Source organism: Rana temporaria, chromosome 5 (assembly GCF_905171775.1).
Source record: "Rana temporaria chromosome 5, aRanTem1.1, whole genome shotgun sequence".
NCBI classification, from domain to species: domain Eukaryota; kingdom Metazoa; phylum Chordata; class Amphibia; order Anura; family Ranidae; genus Rana; species Rana temporaria.
In genome coordinates, this window is record NC_053493.1 from 70,187,671 (window position 1) to 70,212,360 (window position 24,690).

Below are 24,690 nucleotides of genomic sequence, written 5' to 3' on the forward strand. Positions count from 1 at the left end.
TGGTGAAAAAGAAAGCCCCCCAAGTGCTAGCCCCCAGAGACCAACAGAACTAAACAAAAGCTCTTCCAGCCTCTCAGGTTCCAGCTTTACATATTCTCCTTCTCACTTGTCCACAAAGGAGCCAACTCCCAGCATTGCCTCGGACATCTCCTTACCCATAGCCACTCAGGAGCTTCGCCAGCGATTGCGGCAACTTCAAAAGTAAGTGCTCAGCTTCTTACTGTCAATAAATTTGATGTCATTTTTTTTCATTACAGTATGGCACAGGTCTTCCACGTTGGGCACTACAAGGCCTGCCCTGCCTCCATTTTTCCTCCTTATCAATTCTATCTTTGATTTGCATTGGGCAATCAGAATTACCAATTTCTCACCCTTTCCTTTGGCCTGCCCATGCACCCCATGTTCAAAAACAAAGTACTTGCCCCAATCCTAGCTCTGCTCTGTTCTCGTGGGATACACGTTGTGGATAACCGGAAGAATCTCTTGATCAGTCCTCCCTATCAGTCAGTGTCCATCGGACAGTGCAGACTCTGCAGAGATTCGGTTGGATCCTTAGAAGTCTCGACCCAGAAGTCTTTCAGCTCAAAGAGAAGCAGATGAGATCCTGGCTTGGACAAAACCTCATGTTCCAGCTCTATTTGCTGTTCACATCCCGGGTGTGGAAAATGACCAGGCAGATTTTCTCAGTCATCAGCATCTGAATTAAGGAGCTCTCCATCCAGAGGTGTTCCAAACTCTTTGCCACAGTGGGGGAAGCCAGGTGTGGATCTTTTGGCATTCAGATTTAACATCAGACTGGATGGTTTGTTGCTAGGTCCAGGGGCCTTCTGGCCTTTGCAGTGAATACTCTGGTGACTAGTAGCAATTCCACCTGATCTAGGCCTCCCCAGCTTCTTCCTTGTCTGCACCACGGAATTTTGAGATTGAAGGATTTCCAACGATTTCCTAATTGCATCAAACTGTCCGAAAAGGATGTGGTACCTGGGACATACTCCGACTCCTGGCAAGACCATGGGCCCTTCTGGACTGTCCAGGCCCTTTGTTCCGATGTTCAGTCCACCACCCTGCTTCTTGGTCACCAGCTGTAACAGTGTGGCTATTAAAATTCAGCTTCTAAGAAACAGGATCTGTTGACTTTGGCCATTCCTACCCTCTTGAAGGCTAGAAAATCAGCTTCTTGCAAAGTCTACTACTGCATCTGGAAAGTCTATTTTGCGTGGTATGAGAACAGGAAATTTAATTTTAGTTAGTTCTTCATGGGACACATCTTGTCCTTCCTCCACTTACGTTTTAAATGAGTATCTGGCCTTTAGGATCATCAAAGGGCAAATCTTGGCCTTGGCCATTCTGTTTCTGAGACTATTGGCCCTTCACTCCCTAGTTAAAGAGGGGGGTTCACCCTAATAAAACTATTTTTTTTTTCTAGCATTAAATTAGGCATAGTAGCGCGAGCTTACAGTATGCCTGTATTTATTTTTTTAGCCCCGTACTCACTGTGCAATCGTATAGATAAGATTCCGACTCCCCGCGGGGAATGGGCGTTCCTATCCAGAGGGAGCATGATTGACGGCCGGCTCTGGCACGTCACGCTTCTCCGGAAATAGCCGAAATAGGACTTGGCGCTTCACGGCGCCTGCGCATAGTCTGTGCGCAGGCGCCGTGAAGAGCCGAGACCTACTCCGGCTATCTTCGGGGAGTGTGACGTGCCATAGCCGGCCGTCAATCATCCTCCCTCTGGATAGGAACGCCCATTCCCCGCGGGAAGTCGGAATCTTATCTATACGATTGCACAGTGAGTACGGGGCTAAAAAAATAAATACAGGCATACTGTAGCTCGCGCTACTATGCCTAATTTAATGCTAAAATGTTGGTAATGAGGGTGAACCACTGCTTTAAGGCATTTTTCAGGGTGTTGCACACATCTCTTGCCTTATACGTTCCCCTGTGGCTTCGTGTGACCGTCACCTAGATCTTTTGGCGCTTGTGAGACTGACCTTTGACCCTATTAGGGATATTTTCCTATCTGACCTTACTTGCAAGATGTCCTTTCTCATTGAAAGCTCTGCGTGGGTGATCTCTTTTCTCCCTAAGGTAGTTTCCTCCTTCCCCTCAGACCTGATGTTCTCCTTTTCTCACTGCTCTGAAACATCCCAAGGACGTTTCTCTCCACTGCCTTGACGTGGTATGCACAGTGAGAGAGTTTACCTCTCAGCTATAGCCCTGTATAGGCAATAGGAATCCCTCTTTGGGCATCATGAGGATTCCTGCGTGGCTCTGCGTCTCATTCTGCCATTGCTATGTGGATTAGAAAAGTCATAATTTAAGCCTATTGGGAGGAGGGTGGTGGTTGTGGTGCACCGGGTCGGGGATGGGATATTCACAAAGTCTGTCAGCCCTTTCACACAACAACCCCCCCCCCCTTCACAACACAACCCCCCATTTACAGCAAAGTCCTCCCTTTATATCAGTGTCCACAGTCCCCCTTTACATCACAGTTCCCCCTTTAAAGCAGTCCCACAGTGTCCTCCATTCCCCTTCACATTACAGCCCCCCTTTACATTACAGTGCCCCTTTACATTATTGTAAATTACTATTCTGTAAAGGGGGCACTGTGATCTAAAGGGGACTGCACTGTAATGTAATGGGGGCATTGTGATATAAAGGGGAGCTGTGATATAAAAGGGGCCTTTACAGTGTGGTCGCCTTTTATATTACCGTGCCCCTTTACATCTCGGGCCCCCCTTTACATTACAGTGCCCCATTTAAAGTGCAGTCCACTTTATATCATAATGCCCCCTTTACATCACAGCCACCTTTTACATTACCATGCCCCTGCAGTCTGCCCCCTCCTTTCCTCTCTAACATCAATCTCTGTCTCCCCTTCTCAAGACTCTTACCTGCAGGGCAGAGGCTGTTAACAGTTCGTGTGTCCTTTCCCAGCTATTCCACCCGCCAGCCTGCCCAATGATGTCATCCTATCAGCAGGGCAGGGGACGGGAGGATCTCTGCATTCTGATGAGATGACATTGTTGGTTGGGCTGGAGGACAGAGAGAAGCTGGGAAAGGAGAGATGTGCATGATGACTGGAAACAGTAGATCATTGGCCTGTTACTAGGCAGAACAGGGAAATGCCGTGACACGATCGCGGGAACCCGGCGGACATCAAATCCGCAGGCACGCTCACCGAGCAGGGGCACGCTGCCACCAGCGCACGCCCGCACGGCGGCAAATTTAAAGCAACCTACAGGTTTGTTGCTTTGCACAGCCGCGCCATTCTGCCGACGTATATATACATGCAGCGGTCGGCAAGTGGTTAAACACATGTCACGTTTTAGCTGCTTTTTTTTTTTTTTTTTTTTTTTAGTTTTTTTTATTTCCTGTGTTGTCATTTCCTTATCACAAGAAAATACAATAAAATCTTTATTAGCGGACACAAACACAAGTGCAGGCGGCCTATGTTGCGCTATGGGGATACAGCAACTGTGAGAAAACAGCCGTCTTTTGTAATTTGACAGGTGTGAATGCACATTCACACAGACTGTATGAATTTGGAGCCACTCATCTGCAAACCTGTCAAATTGGGGCCTGTGGCTGTGTTCCCACGGCTGCTGTCAAAAGGCCGCAGGTGGGGTACTGAGGTCTACAAGATGTTCACAGTACTTCGAGAAAAAAGATGAGGGGGCTGTAGTTTGTAACAAAACAATGAATCAAATTTCTTGTGCTCTACATAAGAAGGTATTCTCAGATTTATTGACTTATATTTGTACAAGAAAGCACGCCTGTTGGCTCAATACACAGGTTCCTTCCTATAGTTCCTTCTTGGTAGTACTGCAAGACTTCTGCATTGAGTGTATTTCACTGCTGCTCTCTCATGCAGGTCTCAACAGGACTGTAAACAGTATAGCACTTCCTCCAGCTGCTAATATACTAAACACATTTTCTCTTTCCAGTGGCACATCCTTGGGCCAGTCCCCTCTAGGACAAATCCAATTAACCTTGCGGTACACCTCTCACAGAAACAAACTTGTGATCGTGGTACATTCCTGCCGGTAAGTCCATACACAGAGCAATAATGCTGGAAATTTTATGTAGAGCCTGTTTGAAAATTGTAATGCAACAAAAAATAAGGAAACATTTGAACATTGCATTCTCTTTGGAGAATAGTGGAGAAAAGAATCTGTCCCATCCCTTGTGACTGCTGTTGTGGCATTATTTCATAGTGCAAGCTTTATGTTGCTGGAGGTAGCAGATACAGTATATGTTAAATGTGCCCTGAACGTGGGCTACTTCTTTTTACCACAGCTAAGGGGACAGTAGAACAATTTGCAGAATAGTAAAGGTTCTTGTAAGGGACAACAAGGTACATAGGTACTTAGACTCAACTTTTTAGCCTAACAGGTAAACTTTAAACAAAATCTTTTAACAAAAATCAGTGTAGTAAGTTAATATAGTTTTCTTCTATCGAGCATCTAAAAGTACAACATATGTCCTATATACTAATGAATTATAAAAAAAAAAAAACGGTCACATATCCTAAAGCCTAGAACACACGGGCCAAATGTCGATTCAATGTGAACCGGCGGACATTCAGGCCGTGCATATGGCAGCTGATCTGACAGAAGCCGACTCATAATAAAAAAAGGTCAGCTGACCAGGGCATCCTGGCAGGGGGGCTGTCCCCCTATCAAAACACAACAGCACAGCAGGGGAGATTGATGTACAGGCATACCCCACTTTTAAGTACACAATGGGACCAGAGCATGTATGTAAAATGAAAATGTACTTGAAGTGAAGCAATACCTTTCTTCACTTCTGGGGTGTCAGGGACTGTAGTGGGGGTGTCAGGGAGTGTAGTGGGGGAGTCAGGGACTGTAGTGGGGGTGTCAGGGAGTGTAGTGGGGGTGTCAGGGACTGTAGTGGGGGTGTCAGGGAGTGTTTTTCCAAGTAGCAGGGAATCTGAACTATCCGGATTACTCAGCTGCAGCTTTAGCTTGAGAGCTACTTTACATACACTCATAGGTATGTCCTTACTCGCGAGTGTATGTAAAGTGAGTGTACTTAAAGCGGGGTATGCCTGTGCTAACTTTGGAATGTTAGTAAAGTAGCTCCGACCTGAGCTGTCAGGTTTTTTTCTGTTCAACCTGCTGGGTACATTTATAGTATATGTTGTAATAATTTGTATCTGTATGTAGAGAAAGTCCAAAATATTTAGACTGCTTCCTTTTGTTTCCCTTGTAGTAATTTGATAGCCTTCTCTGAAGATGGATCCGATCCATATGTAAGATTGTATTTATTACCAGACAAGCGAAGATCGGAAGAAGAAAAACCCACGTGCTTAAGAAGACATTAAATCCTGTATATGATCTAAAGTATGTCATGTTCTTCATTTTCACCAGTGCATTATTCATGTATTTTTTAGGACTTGGCAGGAGAAATAAAACATAATTTAAAATAATTTAACGTACTCTTCTTATGACATCTTAAATTTATGAATTTAATGAAATTGCAAAAATGCTCTGCAAGCAGGAGAATGGGAAAGGGTGGTAAAGCCATGTACTCCTGTAAACGTATCTCACTAAAGTGTGAATGTACAGCACAGAATTGGTACCCCTTTGTATAGCAGAGACACACTTTACTATGCTTGTTGACTCGGACAGGGATGAGAAATAGTGTCAGTGACCATTTCTGCATCTAGTTTATTTTTCTAATGCAATAAACAGATGAATGATTCATCAGACGGTGTGCAAACTGATATGTAAGGCCAAGCATAGCAGGTGGTCATTAGACCCGTATAGTACAATAACAAATTTTAAACTTTTCCCTATTCTGTTGCATTATTCAGTATATTGGTTGTATTTATTTTATTGTGTTTTTATTGAATTGACCTTCACATTTAATTTATAACACTTTATAAAGTATATATCTCCACTCATATCTGTCCAGAGTCCAAAGGGCATGAATAGGCACAGGGCACAGGATTGTAGACTTGCCTAAAACTGGTTTATTGTAGCTAAAACAATAGCACGGTCAGTGAAAGTAGGGAACACCAATGGCCCCTAGACAAGGAGATTTATTGGACCCTGAGATATATTTCCTTTTAGAAGCGTACATTGCAGCAGGGACAAGTATATAGGAAGATATGTCGCCAGCCCACTGTAAATCCATTAACAATAGTCTCAAGTACTTGTTGATATGATCACAACAGTGTCAGTGCAACATTTCAAGGCCATGCAGGACCACTTTTGTCAGGCCTGAAGAAGGAACCATTATTTAAAGTATTCTACCATGGATCATTATCTAACTGTGCATATCTTGTGGTGTCTAAAAGGATGTGAGCATGCTCAAAGATAAATGTGTGAAATCTGGCAATGGGACAGACAGTCCTTTTTGATAGAGGTTTGGACTCTCCATCAGTGAGATCTCTAGATGAAAGATTGATCACTGGGGTCATCTGCTTCCCCGTTACCATTTACTCCATGCTGGAGCAGTGTCATAGCCTCTTGATACGCCTCCTGGAGCAGTGTCATAGCCTCTTGATACGCCTTCTGGAGCAGTGCCATAGCCTCTTGATACGCCTCCTGGAGCAGTGCCATAGCCTCTTGATACGCCTCCTGGGTTGCTGCTGTCTCTGCCAACCAGAAAAAGGGTTTCCCTAAGGCCAGTAGTAACTGCATCTGTAATTTCAGATGGATTAGGTCATGCCACTGTCTGATGGCATCTAGTTTCTCCTCTGGAGTTGCAAGCATGACTAAAAATTTCCGGCATGGCCTCCAAACATTGCATCAACAATTTCTGTGATGTGACCATTTCAATAAATACTTTGACTATTGTTTGTGTATCCAGGGTGTGCTGGCAGCATATGTTGTTTTCTATGTGTTGGTACCAGCTGATCTGCTGGTAGGTACAGCACAGTCCTACATTGGGGTTTGCTCAGAAATGTGTGCAATGGGAAAATAGTAAGCGAGGTAGGTAGGAAGAGTAAACAGAAACTATGGGAACCTGCCTCTGAGGAAAGGAACAACCACACGTGGCTCCAGAGTCACTTCTTGGAGCACCTCTGATTTAGACACAAATTTTGCTATAAAGCAACAATCCTAATACCCTATAGTTCTCATTTTACATATATTATAGTTAAAAGAAAAATGCCATTGGATCCAGATTCCAGTTGTTACTAATTTGTCCACAAAATTACAACATACACTTACAGACCATGTTTTTTGTGCTTCTTTTACAGATTTGAGTTCAGCGTGGCGCTGCCAGATCTCCATAGGAGAACACTAGATGTTGCTGTGAAAAATAGTGGAGGATTCTTATCTAGGGATAAAGGTTTGCTTGGAAAGGTAAGGCTTTATGTACTGTAGTTCATGTCATCTGGTAAAGAAGATTTGTGGTTAACTTAGGGCCCTTTCACGTGGAGCAGATCTGTATTGATTCGCCCTGCGTGTGTCCGTCGGCTCAGCGGAGATCCTCCGTAAATCCCCGCTGAGCTGTCGGCGGACAGGGCGGTCTTCGCACACTGTGCAGAGACCGCCCTGTCTTTGCTCTGCTCTCCCCTATGGGGAATCGGATGAATACGGACCGTGTGTCCGTAGTCATCCGATCCGTTGCGCCAGACTGAAGAAAAATCGGGTTTTCTTCCGTCTGAAAAAGCGGAACTTTGCGGACGCGGATCGTTACGGACGTTAGCGGATGCATCATCCGCTAACGTCTGCAATCCCATAGGGATACATTACAAGTCCGTAAACGGACTTGTAATAAACGGTCCGTTCGTCCGCCCGTGTGAAAGGGCCCTTAGGCCAAACTACGGGCAAATATTAAAAACATCTTTGAATCCAGTCATTTACAGTACTCTTAAAAAGTAACCCCTCTTCCCATAAAAGAAAAGCGGTCATGTGACTTTCAAAAAAAAAGGATTAAAAAAGTGTTTTATCACCTTATGTTTAAAGCATTTGTTGTCTACATTGATTGCGGGTGGTATGTCCTATCCTTAAAATTGGGAAAATATCTGTATTTAAAACCACTTTAAGTGAAACTGCTGCTTTGCCGTGGGCTTTTTTCAAGTTAATGGGATTTTTAAGTGATTAAGTGCAAATAATGACTACACAATATAGGTACATGTATAGAGAAAAAAAGGTAAAAAAAAAAAAAGCAGACACCCTAAGTTTACAGGATCCCACGGGGCTGTAACCAGTATTTCTGGTGGCATTTAGGATTTAAGGGCCAGATCCTCAAAAGAGATACGCAGGCGGATCTGCTGTTCCGCCTGCGTATCCCTGTTTCTATCTTTGGAACTGATCCACAGAATCAGTTTCCAAGAGATAGACAGAAGATCCGACATGTGTAAGGGACTTACACTGCCGGATCTTAGGATGCAGTACCGCATCCGCCGCTGAGGGCATTTTGCGTCGAAATGCCGCCTCGGGTATGCAAATTAGCACTTACGGAGATCCACAAAGCTTTTCAGCTTCGTTTTTTCTCTGTAAGTTTTAGTTTGCAATCGTAAAATTAGGGCTGCTTTTACAAAGTGTAAACTGTTTACACCTTGTAAAAGCAGACCCTTCTGTCCAGCGACGCGTTTTTTTTTTTTTTTGTTTTAAATTTTTTTTTTCCCGCCGTATCTTTTTTTTTTTCCCCGACGCAACTTTATTGACCCGGCGCGGTCCACAAAGCTCGGCGTAGCGTAATTTCGCGCTATGCACGTCGGGAAAATGACGTCACGAGCATGCGCAGTACGGCCGGCGCGGGAGCGCGCCTAATTTAAATGGGAATCGCCCCCATTTGAAGAGGAACGCCTTGCGCCGGCGGAATTTAAGTTACATAGCCGAAAATTTCTAGGTAAGTGCTTTGTGGATCGGACACTTAGGTAGAAATTTTAAGGCAGTGTAACTTAAATGGGAATTTTTACGTTACGCCGGCTCTTTGTGGATTTGGCCCTAAGTATTTTGGGTGCTGAAGAGTGCAATGCCTGCATAGCTATGGAGCCTGTTTTAGAATCTGTATGGTACTGACAGGTGTACTTTAGGGCAAGGGTAGGCAACATCGGCCCTCCAGCTGTTTTGAAACTACAAGGCTGTGTAGACTTTGCAAGACCCTGACAATTACAGGCATGATGGGATTTGTAGTTTCATCACAGCTGGAGTGCCAAGGTTGCCTACCCCTGCTTTAGGGCACAGAACTATTACAAGCAGTAGGAGAGCTGAATTTAGCCCTAAAAAAAAACAGATTGACATGCCTGCCTTACAGACGGTGCCCCCGTTTCTCAATCGCCACACTGTGACTTCCTTTTGAATCTTGGCCTCAGTCACTGCACAGATTGTGTTGGAACTGAATACGCCTGAGAGCAATAGCATCAAATAGTGGTGTGATTGATTTATTTTTATTCATTTTACAGTTATTGCTGGACCTAAACTCAGAAGAAATTGCCAAAGGATGGACGCAGTGGTAAGAAGGAAATATTTATCTTCTAATAAAACACACAGATCTATGCAATATGGCTTACACACAAAAAAAAATGATCTGTTCAAAAGCAGGGGGATGTGGTTTCTGATGAATGATTTTATATGTTGCCATTCTTTTTCTGTTGCGGTATAGACTGCGACAGTCACATACATGCAGACCCAAGAGCTCCTTCCCCATCATGAAGCTTTACATCCTAATGCTGAACAAAGCAGAGGTTTTCAATTAACATTCCCCCTGAAAAACACACATCTTATTTCTACCCTAGTGCTTACTTATTATTCCAAAATTGAGAAGACAATGTGAAAATTTGGATTATAATATCTTTAGCATTCGGAAAACTTGATGAACTGGTTTATGAAAGTAAATAAGACCTAAGCAAAAGTGGAGCTATTCCCAAGAGCAGCCAGTCAGATTTCTTGTTTCTTTGTTATGAGAAACTAAAGTCTGGTCCCTGTTGGCAACAAATCTGTTAACCGCTTGCCGACTGCCTCGCGTAGATATACGTCGGCAGAATGGAACGGGCAGGCCAAGCAACGTATATATACGTTGCTTTTAACCAGCCCCCTAGCGGGCACGCGCCCCGCTGCAGTCTCCGTGGCCGTGCCCGCGGACTCTGTCTGCCAGTGTCGCGCGATCAAGTCACAGAACAGGGGGATGCCTTTGTAAACAAGGCATCTCCCTGTTCTGCCTGGTGACAAAGCACTGATCGTCTGCTTCCTCTCATCGGGATCAGTGATGTGTCACAGTAAGCCACGCCCCCTAACAGTTAGAATCACTCTCTAGGACACACTTAACCCCTTCTCCACCCCCTACTGGTTAACCCCTTTACTGCCAGTCACATCTATACAGTAATCAGTTCCTTTTTTATAGCACTGATTACTGTATAAATGTGAATGGTCCCAAAATAGCGTCAAAGGTGTCTGATGTGTCCGCCATATTGTTGCAGTAAAAATCGCAGATCGCCGCAATGACAAGTAAAAAAAAAAAGTTAATAATAAAAATGCCATAAAACTACCCCCTATTTTGTAGACGCTGTAACTTTTGCACAAATTAATCAATATACGCTTATTGTGATTTTTTGTTTTTTACCAAAAATATGTAGAAGAATACGTTTCGGCCTAAATTGAGAAAAAAATTGCTTTTTAAAACAAAAAATTGGGGATATTTATTATAGCAAAAAGTACAAAATATAGCTTTTTTTTTTTTCAAAATTGGCACTCTATTTTTGTTTATAGCGCAAAAAATAAAAACCGCAGAGGTGTTCATATACCACCAAAAGAAAGGTTTTTTTCCTGTTGTCTGTGTCCTGCTCCAGAAATTTACCTTCACTTCCTTTTCCAGAGACGCAGCAAAAAGTGATAAGAAATCAGAATTTCTCATGAGTTCTTGCTCTTATAAGAACCCTAACATTTTGTCACAGTGAGGATGGTAACACAGACAAATAGAGTGATGAATCTCCCCAACACGGAGACAGACATCAATAAAACCCTGACATGCGTTCTAACCATTCCCTACTCTGTTAAAAACGAAAAAATAATTTTTGCCTTTACATACACTTTAATTGGCTCATGCAAAGGTTACATGTAAGGCCCCTTATACATGGGCGGACTGTTCGTTCAGTTTTTCAGGCAGATCCGATTGGACATTACATTGCGGGGGGGGGGGGGCAGGTGTCAACAGGCATGTGAACTGCCAGCATCCAATCTTATCCTGTCCGCTAAAAACAGATAGATGGGGATCCGTTGCCCGTCCGCCTAGCGTATCAGATCAAATGGCCGTCGGGCTTTGTTTGTGTCTGCTCTGCATAAGCGGAGCAGACACAGACAATCCATCCTCCTCCTGCTCTAATGTGAATGAGATCTAAGGGTGATGTCATTGTGACATTCCCCAGGCAGTACTTTTGCTGCCTAAGCTTGCTATCAACGATGAGTCGCCTGACGAGTCGCCCCAGTGTGAACCGGCTCTAAATCTTTACTTTAAGATTTAGGTACCACAAGAATAACACTTTCACCCCTGATCTTGTCAGAAATGCAGTGTCCTTGTCACTTACTGTGATCTGAACTGGAAGCATAAAAAAAAAAAAAAAAATTGTAAGCTACCAATGTCAGAGGTAAAGAGATGTGGTGTGTTGAAGTCCAGCCTACATGACAACCATGGCTTCCTCTATGGATACAGTGGATGAGTGTGCATAGCCACCCTAGAACAGGAAGTGTGCTATCCACAGGATTGTCAGATGAAAATAAAGAGGTGCAATATATTACATTTTAGTTTTTTGGGTAAGATGTGCATTACCAAATTTCTGTATGGAGAAAGCAATAACATCTAAGTGAATAAAGCCTAGGCCAGGTATTAACTATTTATAATAATGAAGCAAACTTTTAAACAAAACCTTTTCTCTACAGGTATGATTTAACTGAAGATGGATCAAGGACTTCAGCTTCCACCTAACCTGCCTACCTGTCTCAAGGCCTCTTTTACCTTCAGCATCAGAGAATAAATGCACCGCACTCACAGGATTTTCCTATATATATATTTTTTTATAGTTCCATTTATTTCATGAGTCTTCTGCACACTTCTTTTTCTCCCCTTTTAGATTGTTTTGCAGACCTTGCCATATACTGTCATGAAGCTTAGCTGTGCAGCTTTGTTCTCAATCTAATAATGTGCAATAGGGTGTTTTAATTGCATTAAAAAAATCAAGGTATTCTTTTACAAAGCCGGGAATATGATGTGTGCTTACAGCAGGTGGAGTTTTGTATTTACCACCATGTAAATATGTACTATTATATTTTGTATTTTTTATTTTTTTTTGGTGCAGTATTGATTTGGATTACAGTTATAATGACATTCAGTTCTAGAGGGCCAGACAATGCCAAGTTCTTGAGCAGATGGATTAGTGTAAACTCTACATTGCTGATCCTTTTAGCTGTGTGGATTACAGAGGCAGTTCGTTGTTTGCTGTTTCAATGTTACTGTAATGGATGCTGCCCTTACTGAGGATCTCCTTTTAATCAGATGTTCACACAGAGGCCGTAAGCAGCTTCTAAATTAATGGCTGATTTTAATATGACTATGCTTAAGACCTGCAGGAGATGATTATCCTGTGTAGTTGGTATGCTGAGATTATTGTGAATATTTTTTACTTTAAATAAGTCGGCTATATTGTACCATAGTGCATTTGTTGAATTTAATTTTAAAAGAACTGTTTTAATTCCATTACTGAAAGAATCAGGCAAAAATGTTGCGTTCTGAAGTTAGTTTGGTTTGAAAGGACCCTATTGCCCGATGACCAGATGCTCTTCCTGCTGTGTAGTTAGTTCTTTATATTGTGGCTCACCCAAGTGTGCCATGTTACCTGAATAAAGAGCACCTTATTATGGGATTATTAGAGGGCAAATAGTAGTGGCTTAGATGGCAGGAGGGGGCGAGGATAGGCTCTCGAGTCTTAGTTACATAGTTAGTTACATAGTTGGTCAGGTTGAAAAAAGACACAAGTCCATCCAGTTCAACCACAAAAAATAAACAAACAAAAATAAAAAACACAGTACAATCCCATACACCCAATTCCATACCCACAGTTGATCCAGAGGAAGGCAAAAAAAAAACCAGCAGAGCATGATCCAATTTGCTACAGCAGGGGAAAAAATTCCTTCCTGATCCCCCGAGAGGCAATCGGATTTACCCTGGATCAACTTTACCTACAAATCTTAGTACCCAGTTATATTATGTACATTTAGGAAAGTATCCAGGCCTTTCTTAAAGCAATCTACTGAGCTGGCCAGAACCACCTCTGGAGGGAGTCTGTTCCACATTTTCACAGCTCTTGCTGTGAAGAAACCTTTCCGTATTTGGAGATGAAATCTCTTTTCCTCTAGACGTAAAGAGTCATGCAACAGGAAGTATTTTTTAGAGCTCCTGGGAATTAATTTAAATCTCCAAACTGTATATATTTTCTGAAATCATGGACCCTGGAGAATAAAATGGTTGTAGTTGTATTTTTTTATGTCATACATGATTAGTGCAACGGTTTATCAAATGCATATTTTCAGTAAACAAAAATATTGTATATTACCCAATTTTTGGCTCAAATGGAAGGTTTCTTCAAGTAAATACTGTAGCTACACAACATTTCAAGACTTAAAACTGCGCACACCTTTAAAATGGCAACAAACCTTGGTGCTTCAAATTGTTCATGGGCAATGATTGAAAATTCTTTACTAGTCATCAGTTTAGGGATCACCATAAAAGCTCTGTCACATCTTGCTGGAGACTACATACAGCTGTGCCAACATATTTTGTACAGGCAAGTTTCACTTTTGTCACCAACGAGAAAGCCAGTCCAGATAAAAGATGTGTAGCAGTTGTGTAAGAAGTTGCTGAAAAAAGCTGGCGATCACCAACAATATTTTATGGGGAAACGTGTTGCAGCTGTTTATTAGACACTGTGCTTTATCAAATAAATTGCTATCCAGTTAGGGTTTAGATCTACTTTATATCGAAAACAGACTTGACATTACGATAAGCTGACGGGATTTGTGTGTTTTTAAGGAAATAAACTTACCTAGCTGTGCAATGAGTAGCAAGATTTACAGTGGTGGCAATGGTTCATAACAATGCAATATACTTGGCTGTATAACTGCAATGAGTGTGTGCACATTACACTTTCAGCTTCAGAGACATCACAAAATAGACTGATAAAGTTAGTAGGCTTTCCGTACATAGAATACATCCTTTGTGTTTGGTAATAAACACAGCTTCTTAGGCTGGGAAGAGAACTAATTCACAGATTGACATGGAATAGTGGCCACAACTAACTTCTCCTTCCTTGACCGAGCTAAAGCCTTCCTTATTTGTTACGCACACGTTCCCACTCCCAGACACTGCAGCCCACAGTGGGAGGGTTTCAGCAACTTTGGTAGTTCTTTCAGTCCAGGAAGCAGTGGGCAGGACAAGGCGTTGCTAACGAGGTGCTGATTCACAAGCCTGCAGCTAGCTCACCAGTGACAGTGCCAATAGCTATGCCCCCTGCAAAGTCTTCTCATCTCACTGTAGTGTAAGCAGACACAGTCTACATGTGAGTGGCAACTCTGCTCTGAGTTTAGAAGCAGTGTGGCATTGATGTCACCCCATCACAGGAAGGTTCATTAGGTGGATTTTAGTGGCAGGCTCAAAAGGTATTTGTGGGACTTGGAGAAATCTTACAATCGGAATTAATGGCACCCCCTCTGCTAAAGAGCAGCGTGCTTCTGTGGGTGTCGGGAAAGAACGTGATATTGCATGTGTTCCCGGCATGCACAGACCAGATGTGAGTGAAGCCTTAACCACTTGCCGTCGCTGCACCGCCGAAATACGTCCACAAGGTGGCTCTCCTAGGCGAGACCACGTAAATGGACGTCCTGCCTATTAGCCGCCACTAGGGGCGCACGGGCGCCGCCGGAGGCGCGCGCGCGCGCCCCCCGCTCGCCCCCGACTCCCGTGCGTGTGCCCGGCGGGCGCGATCGCCGCCGGGCACACGCGATCGCTCGGTACAGAGCGGGGAACGGGAGCTGTGTGTGTAAACACACAGCTCTCGTTCCTGTCAGCAGGGGAAATGCTTTTCTTCGGTTCATACACTGTATGAACCGAGGATCAGTGTTTCCCCTAGTGAGGCCACCCCCCCCCCCCCCCACAGTAAGAACACACCCAGGCATACTTAACCCCTTCCCCGCCCCCTAGTGTTAACCCCTTCACTGCCAGTGGCATTTTTATAGTAATCTAATGCATTTTTATAGCACTGATCGCTATAAAAATGCCAATGGTCCCAAAAATGTGTCAAAAATGTCCGAAGTGTCCGCCATAATGTCGCAATACCGAAAAAAAAAATCGCTGATCGCCGCCATTACTAGTAAAAAAAATATTAATAAAAATGCCATAAAAATACCCCCTATTTTGTAAACGCTATAACTTTTGCGCAAACCAATCAATAAACGCTTATTGCGATTTTTTTTTACGAAAAATATGTAGAAGAATACGTATCGGCCTAAACTGAGGAAAAAAAATGTTTTTCTATATATTTTTGGGGGATATTTATTACAGCAAAAAGTAAAAAATATTCATTTTTTTCAAAATTGTCGTTCTATTTTTGTTTATAGCGCAAAAAATAAAAAACGCAGAGGTGATCAAATACCACCAAAAGAAAGCTCTATTTGTGGGAAAAAAAGGACGCCAATTTTGTTTGGGAGCCACGTCGCACGACCGCGCAATTGTCTGTTAAAGCGACGCAGTCCCGAATCGCAAAAAGTACTCTGGTCTTTGGGCAGCAATATGGTCCGGGGGGTAAGTGGTTAATAAAACCCACAAATACATTTAGCCTTGTTTATCTGCATCAATAAAGAGTGATTCTTTTTTTTTTTTTTTTTTATGAAACTGTATTTGGTAATAAAACCATGATGCAAAGTAACTATTTCACCCTTTCGCTGCCAAAGTTTTTGAGGGGGGGGGGGTGTTTACATGATTAAAAAATAATTTCAGACCTGAAGATTTTATTAACCCCCAACACATTATATACTTTCTGAAATATGGCACCCAAATATAACATGAGGATAAGTAGATTAAATGGATACCTGAAAACTGTTCACCAATGAACCGCAACAAACCTCAATACCCTATATTTTTCATAGGTGACACTTTAAAAGACTTTACAGGTCATAGTTTAGCATTATTCATGAATAGTGGGCCCAGAGTTTTAGCTCTTACTTTCATGCATAGACACCCCTGACATGTGTATTTATGTTCATATGTGCATGTGATGGGGGTGGGGGGGCATGTCCAGGTCAGTAACGGAAAGGTGAGATAAGCAAATAGGCGTTGACTTGCCTCCCTTCCCTCTCCTCGCCTAAGTGGCTCCTGCCATGCTTGTCCTGTGCCCACCGATAGGTGCATGGAGCTAGGGAAACTTTTCGACTGGACGTGTGTGTGTGGGGGGGGGGGTACCGGAGTAATGGGGATGTGTGGAAGCAGCCAATGGATCCCTTCCATAGTGGCTGCACAGCCACTGGATCCCTTCCATCCGGCAGTTGGATTTTCAGATTTACCCGCACTCCCGGCAGCTGCAACATGTGTTGAACACACCAAAGCCACTGACGTGGTGTCTATGTCTTTGTCAATAAAAGGGTTGAAGTCCAAGCTATCTCTGGTTTGAGGCTTATCATAAACCTTGACACATACAAGTTTTGATCAGGGAGATTCTTTGTGCAAGATAAACATTCATACAGTAATATATTATTACAGCCCTGTAAATATTCACTTTGTGTTCCTAATTTGCATAATCCCATATACCTGTGGTACAGTGGGAATCTTTTATAATGTAACAGCAAAACGGCTTATGTCTACATTCTATTTGTTTACATGGCATGCTATGTATTTAATATGTAGTCTTTTTTAAAAATGTTTATTTTGCCATAAGAAGTTTTAATGTTTATTGCCATAAGAAACAATTTTTGAAAAAAAAAAAAAATACAAAAGGGAAAACCTACATCCACTACAGAAGGTTCATTACATAGCACCTTGTGTATTCGTTGTTTGTTCTATTTTTGTTAATCAGAGGAATTCTTATAGTGTGTGGCTTAGGTAGAAAGTTTTCATTCCAATGGTTTTGTTTTTCTTTGAATTTTAATCATGCTGGTGATTTAATGATTATTAAATGTAGCATATTAAGCCGTAGTGCCATGGTTCATACCCTTCTTTTTTTTTTTTGCAAAAATCTGTAAAAAGCAGTGAATAAGAATTTTAATACCAGATAGCGGGTTAAGTAAAGCTGTGGCTATTTTTAAATTACTCTTTTAAAATTTACTACAAAGGCTCAAGTCTGCCATTAACAGTCCATCATTTTTCATTCGTTTTTTTTTTTAAAGAAGCAAAAACTGTTAATTTGTGCGAAGTTTCACTGTTCCTTGCTTAGATGTCAATTTGTTTGGAGAATTTTTTTTAGACATATTGGGTATTGTACCTTTTACACACAGGCTAAAACCTGCCACCCAGTACGACTGGACGTCTTTGGTTAGAAGTCTAATTTGAAAACAGAAGCATAAATCTGTTGAATGAAAATTCATTTCTAGACATTTAGATTTGAGTATTTATCAGATCCATATGTTCCCTATCAGCGCTAGCTGCCCAAAATTATTGACATGTTTTAGAGTATTTTTATTCTTTTATGTATATTGATGAAGGGTGAACCAAGGATAAACTGCCTTTTTTTTTTTTTTTTTTTTTACCAGTTGTTGAATTACAAGTCTCAAATTGTCTTTTTGATCTTCATACCAATGATAATTTAAAGAAATGGACTCTCAGGAGTAATTGGTCAATGTGATGTAATATATCTAGGCTGGGAGCTAGGAAACATACCATATGTTTTATTTATTTATAAGAAAGAGGTACTTTATTTAAAAAAAAAAAATGCAATGTGGTAATGCTTTGAATAACATGTTTAAAAAAAAAAAAACATAGTGCTCCCCCCAGGATATATCTTAGTGCTACTTAAATTTTAAATGCAACAATATTATGAATACTAATAAGTATGGAACAATCAAAAATGCTTTCAGTATTTAATATGCACCATGCAAACACAAGTGCCACAAAGAAAAACATATAATTGGTTGTATAATTGAAATTAATACTAAAATTACGGATACAGTCATGGTTCATCAAGTGGTAACCAAAAGCAACCCTTCACATTCAATATGTGCAATCCCTCACAGGGTGCTGATATCCTTGAAAGATGATGAAATCCATAAACACCTGTGTGCTACTCCTTACTCCAAACTGACTTACTGGAAATATGTAATTTCATAAAATAAAAAGGGAATGTTAACTTTTATAAGCAGTGTCAGATCCTAGATGGTTCCTTCTTATGTCCATAAGTAGCCAGCTTAAAATACTGGAACCCACTGGTTCTTATAATAGTGTAGACATTATTTATCAAAATCTCCAGAATAATAAAAAAAAGGGCAGATACCAGCACAAATGCAACAACTTTCAATTCTGTTCACGATCTCTGGTCCCCATAGCAAATGGATTGTGTGCAGCTAGGTGGCCTTGGTAGGATTGTCCATGCACCTCAGGACCAGGGAGAGTTTAGGAGTGTGTGGGAATGGTTTTTAAATTTGCCTCAATTTTTGCCAGAATGGAAGAATTGTATTTTTAATTATTTATGACCAAATTTGATTCTGTGGAAGTGTTTTATAGAGGGAGAGTTTTTAATATGGACACGTAAATATGAATGCGTATGGAATTAAATTATCTAGCCACATAGAAATACATTTTGGGATTTTATTATTTTTAAGTATGGGATGAATATTTCTATGAGAACTTTTTTTAAAACGACAAATCGGAATGGTTTTATCCCCACAAATGGCTGCCACCCCCTATGTGGATATCCTAATCCCTAAAGGGTGACTAATTAAATGAGATAGAACTGTACCTGAGATAGTAATTTAAGGGTAAAAGATCGAAGATTCTTTTTCTTAGGTTTGAGAAGAAAGCATATACTGTATTTATTGGCATATAACACTCTTATTTTTGCCCTGATAATAGAGGGTAAACTGTGCCTGCATGTTATACGCAGGGGGCTGTGGAAAGTTGTTTTCCTGAAACTTCCCTCTTAAAGTTGGGGTGCGTGTTATATGCAGATAAATACGGTAGTTGGAAGGAATTGGGAGGGCACATGTATAAAAGGTAGGAAATATGAAGATGTAGAATATAGTGGAAGATGTTGTTTTGATTACTGATTTTAACGTACAGTACAGGGATTTTAAAATAAATATTGGCCAATTCTGAAACAAGGTAATGTACTAGGATGTCTGTTGCTGCCCAATAGGCCCAGAATATTATACCACAGTTAGGGACTGATTAGTCCAAAATGTTTAAAATCCCACCCAAGATAAGTCAAAGATCACTAGTATTGTTTTTTTATTTTATGCCAGAGATGTGTCCACTGTAAGATTGCTTTGAAGGATAGGGGAAGAAGATGAATGATTTTATTTCTAATGCCAATAAATGGAATTTTGTATTAAGGGACTTTATTTCCTGTAACACCATGCATGTGACACATGTTTGGGAATGTCCTTGTGGATTACAGTAAGTCTGATGTTTAACGTGAATAATAGGAGAACGTATTAATAGCGTCAAAAAAGGTTTCAAACACTTAAGGGACCACCACAGTATTGACTCTAATCTATTGAAATGTAATGTGATGGTTGGTAAGAAAATGGAGGGTTCCAAATTAAAAAGGAGACATGAGACCTAGTAAAACTGCAACCAAGTGATCTTGGTGCAGAAGTGTTGTTGTTTTTATTTTTTCATTTTTTTTTTTTTTGCACACTGAAGGGAAATGGTGGAAGCATTTTTGATTGTTCCACATATTTATTATTTGAGATTGATTAATTTAAGAATTTAAGTAGCACCCTGCTGATTCATGTAAAGATAATGACTTATTTATTTTTATAAGGTAACAGCAATTGGGCAGCCACATGTATCAACAGGGTTTAAGAGAAAGTGTTGTTTTGTAAACTAACAGCAACAAATCACAATTCTGCTGTTCCTTTTCCAGGACAATTTAAAAAGAGCAGTTGACCAGTTGCTATTGGTAATAAAAATACAGGACCTTAACAAACAATCTGCTGGGAAATCTCTCCTTAATGCTGTGTATCTGCAGACTGATTACCTCTAATTTTGAATGCTATGCTGCTTAGATGAAATGTACTAAAAAAAAAAATACCTTGCCCTCAAGCCACCCCTACAATGTATGAATGGAAACCCCCTTTCTTTATAAACAAGTCAGTCCTACATGTAACAAAAAAGTGAGGCTAATTTTGTCAAAATTGGTTATTCCCCCAAAAGTCTATTTTAATAAATTCAGGCCTCCCATTCCTACACATTGCCCATACCAACATTTGACACTCTCCCTATCATTCCATATTATACTGAGAGATTGGAAGGGAGAATCTTTTTGGACACAGAGCAGGTATCCCTCTATTTTGGCATGTAAAGCTTTCTATTGATAATTTCTATGTTCTAATAAAGACCCTTGATCAATGTTTTTCTATAGGAAGTAAAAAGGCTCTGTTCTTCTAGTTTCTATGTTATACATGGGCGTTTACTACCGCTAAAACTTGTGTTGCTGTTTGTATTTTGCGCTAGAATGCTAAACGCATAATTCCTCTGTAGCAGGATAATGCGAATTATGAGAATGGCTGGCTTGGTGCGTCATGATTTGTCATTCTATATTTATATTGTGCCTTAAATAACTACATGTAAATGTATCTTCAATATGGAAAAATGTTTACTGTATGGAAACATTTATATTTTTGTTTCTGGATAAAAAAAATGTATATAAATTCTGCATATAGGCGATAAGCAGAATAGCTATATAAAGAATATGAAATCCAGATATGAATCGGTGTATCACTTTGGATTTGGATTAAAGAATTACAGTTTGTATGAGTCGATTTGTGTGATGCTTACAGAAAATATATCCTTGAAAAGTGAAGAGCCTCTGAAATCACACTAACAATGAATTAACAAGTTTACAATTCCCAGGTGATAGCAGGGCTAAAGTCTGAGACCATGAAAAATACTGTGCTCAACTAGATCTTGTTAGCCACTTACCGACCACTCTATAGCGGGTTTTACTGCTACAGGGAGGCCGATGTGCGCAGGATCACGTGTTTGTGTGTATGTGTAATATATATATATATATATATATATATATATATATATAAAATCCTGCACTTCTGAGTAGGGGGTGCAAATGTATGCCGCCGCTGGCTCACTCCTGCTGTGATTACACGCAGCAGGAGCTAATCAGCGGGTACCGCGGACTTGATGTCTGCCTGCATCCGCCAATCATCAGCCACAGAGACAGAACTGCACTCTGCCTATGTAAACTAGGCAGATTGCCGTTCTGACAGGAGTGAAGGCGTGTCTCCGCAAAGCAGGGACTAGTGTCCATGTCTTTACTTAGTAAAAGTACTTCCCACAGTTTTTTACATTTTAAAAAAATTGATCACTTTTATTCCTATTACAAGGAATGTAAACATCCCTTGTAATAGGAATCACTGTGACAGGTCCTCTTTATGGAGAGATCCTCCAGGCTTACAAGCATTAGATGGTGAAAAAAATTCACCTATCTAATGCCGACAGCCGCGATTGCGGCTTTGTTTACTTCCGGGTACCGGGCGTGACGTCTTAACGTCGCGCCCGGACCTCCGACGTTCAAAGAGATGACTGGTAACCATCTGGTCACCAGTCATCTCTGCTTCCCAGCGAGTGCCGGCCAAATTCGCTCTCCGGGCCCCCGATTGCACAGGAGAGCCCGGAGAAGCAATGGATTGTGGTGGGAGGGGGGGGTGACGTCCCCTCCCGCTGCTTATAAGAACGATCAAGCGGCTAAACTGACACTTTGATCATTCTTATCGTGCACAGAATCAGCGGCTGAAGACGGTGATATCTGAATGATGCCTATAGCTGCAGGCATCATTCAGATATCACCGCACAAAGCCGAGGACGTCCATGGATGTCCTCGGTCGTCAAGTGGTTAAATATATTTGATGATGTTTAATGAATGCATAACTTAGAAGGTGTTAAAATAGTTGCCTGAAGTTCCTGCTTTAGCTACTGAAATTCAGGATTCAATTATCAACTTTACTCCCTTTCTCCTGTAATTGGTTGATTTCCTCTCTCCATAAATTATCCAGTCTGAGGTCAACTTGTATGCAGCTTGATGTATGAAATATAGCACACTTTGAGATGGATTTAGTAAAGGAAAATATACTGTGCACTGCTTTGCTGATTTCTGTCATCCAAACATGTACGCGCAAAAATGCTGATTTTTTTTTTTATTTATAAAAAAAATTCCCCTTGCATGTGATTGGGTGGTATTTGCAGAGTGAAGCTTTACCTCATTTACCAAGCTCTGGAGCAACTTGCAGTGCACAGTATCATTTTATTTTAGTAAATCAACCCCATTTGATCTTTTTGTTCACCACAACTTTTAAATAGTCCTTCAGAATCTGAAAATCAATGTATACGCTTGTATAGTAAAAAAAGAAAACAAGAAATAATTTTAAAATGTAAAAAAAAAGTGCATCAAAACATACTAAATTAGGAGTATGAACGTAAAATACCCATGCTATTGAAAAAAACTGTCTCAGTATAGTGCTTAGTACAAATAGATCCAAAGTATGTGATACCAAATCAGACACCCAGCAATTGTGCAGCGCACTCACCAGAGATTTATGACCCCTTGTACTCAAAAGAAAGTAGCAAAACGTCAAAACATTTTTATACCCCAACTGGCAATCTCGCACACCAGGCTGTACACTTGTTGGTTGAAGAGTAACAGCGTGACTCTTAAAGCGGGAGTTCACCCATAAAACAATTTTTTCAAAGAATCCCCTTAGATTAATGCTCATTTTGTCTAGGGGAATCGGCTAGTTGTTTTAAAATATGAGCTGTACTTACCGTTTTCGAGATGCATCTTCTCCGTCGCTTCCGGGTATGGGTCTTCGGGAGCGGGCGTTCCTTCTTGATTGACAGTCTTCCGAGAGGCTTCCGACGGTCGCATCCATCGCGTCACGAGTAGCCGAAAGAAGCCTAACGTCGGTGCGGCTCTATACTGCACCTGCGCACCGACATTTGGCTTCTTTAGGAAAATCGTGACACGATGGATGCGACCGTCGGAAGCCTCTCAGAAGACTGTCAATCAAAATAGGAACGCCCAGTCCTGGAACCCATACCCGGAAGCTGCGGAGAAGATGCATCTCGTAAACGGTAAGTACAGCTCATATTTTAAAACAACTAGCCGATTCCCCTAGACAAAATGAGCATTCATCTAAGGGGAAAAAGTGTTATGTACGGGTGAACCCCCGCTTTAAAGTCACACACTTTTTTCACCCTTTGGATGTATTTGCACTAAACACTAGTGGTAAAACGGATCGTCACCGATCCGTGATCTGAACGGGTCACCCTGTTTGGATCGGCACGCGATCTGCCTCGGCCATAGAAAAGTCTCCGGCTTCGGCCTAGCTCCGGAGCGGCGGCCTACTTGGTACACCCGGCGGCGGCTGTCTCACCAGGAAGTGACTTTTTGTCGCCGCTATCTTGCTTCCACCCCACACTCCTGCACAGTAATGATAGTGAAAAGGGGGCAAGCGGACATCTTGTTACACTCAACAGAGTTTTCGATTTCACAGTTCTTTTCAACACAAAACGGAGCTTATATGCTTAACCACTTTAAAACCGCACGCCATCATATGACGTCCAAAAAGGGGATCTGTTATCCCGGGTGGACGTAATATGATGTCCTGTACTTTGTCCAGGGATATCTGAATGATGCCTGCACCTAGAGGCATCATTCAGATATAATTTTCTTCCGGCGGCGATCCTGCGCACCGAAAGAAGGATCATAGCGGCGGTTCCACCGCTTGATCGTTCTTCTAGGCGGCGGGAGGGGACATCCCCCCCCCTACCGCCGCCATCCAGTGCTTCTCCGGGCTCTCCCGTCCCATCGGGGGCCCGGGGAGATGATCGCCGTCCGCCGGATGTGCAGCCTAGAGATGACTGGTGACCAGATGGTCACCAGTCATCTCTATGACCGTCGGAGGCCCGGGCGTGATGTGATTACGTCACGCGCGGGTACCCGTAAGTAAACAAACCGCAATTGCGGCTAGTAAGAATGAGATCTGTGCATTTTTTTTTCACGATCTCATTCTTTCCAGCCTAGAGGAGAGATGTAGGGTCTTATTGACCCCGCATCTCTCCTTAAAGAAGACCTGTCACACACTATTCTTATTACAAGGGATGTTTACATTCCTTGTAATAGGAATAAAAGCCTTCGGAAAAAAAAGTGTAAAAATAAATAAGTAAAATAAAAAATAATTAAAACTCCCCTGTCCCCGGTAGCTCACGCTCAGAAGCGAACGCACATCTAAGTCCCGCCCATGTATGTAAACGTCATTCAAACCACACATGTGAGGTCTCGCCGCGTGCGTTAGAGCGTGTGCAACAATTCTAGCACAATTCTAGACCTCCTCTGTAACTTTAAACTGGTAACCTGTAAACATTTTAAAGCGTTGCCTATGGAGATTTTTAAGTAACGAAGTTTGGCGCCATTCCATGAGTGTGCGCAATTTTAAAGCACACTCGGCGTAACATCTTTCATATTTTACAAAAAAATCGGGCTAACTTTACTGTTTT

General features: G+C 41.7%; 1 protein-coding gene across 1 annotated transcript in view; it reads left to right on the forward strand.

The window, feature by feature from the left end:
* The window catches only part of ESYT2 (extended synaptotagmin 2), a 168,926-nt gene extending 156,300 nt beyond the window's left edge, over nucleotides 1-12,626 (forward strand). Inside the window, 7 exon segments of the mRNA XM_040352693.1 lie at nucleotides 2-201; nucleotides 3,951-4,049; nucleotides 5,239-5,309; nucleotides 5,312-5,369; nucleotides 7,235-7,340; nucleotides 9,392-9,441; nucleotides 11,862-12,626. Coding sequence (XP_040208627.1) covers nucleotides 2-201; nucleotides 3,951-4,049; nucleotides 5,239-5,309; nucleotides 5,312-5,369; nucleotides 7,235-7,340; nucleotides 9,392-9,441; nucleotides 11,862-11,907 — 630 coding nt within the window. The 3' untranslated portion in view covers nucleotides 11,908-12,626.
* The last annotated feature ends 12,064 nt before the right edge of the window (nucleotides 12,627-24,690 follow it).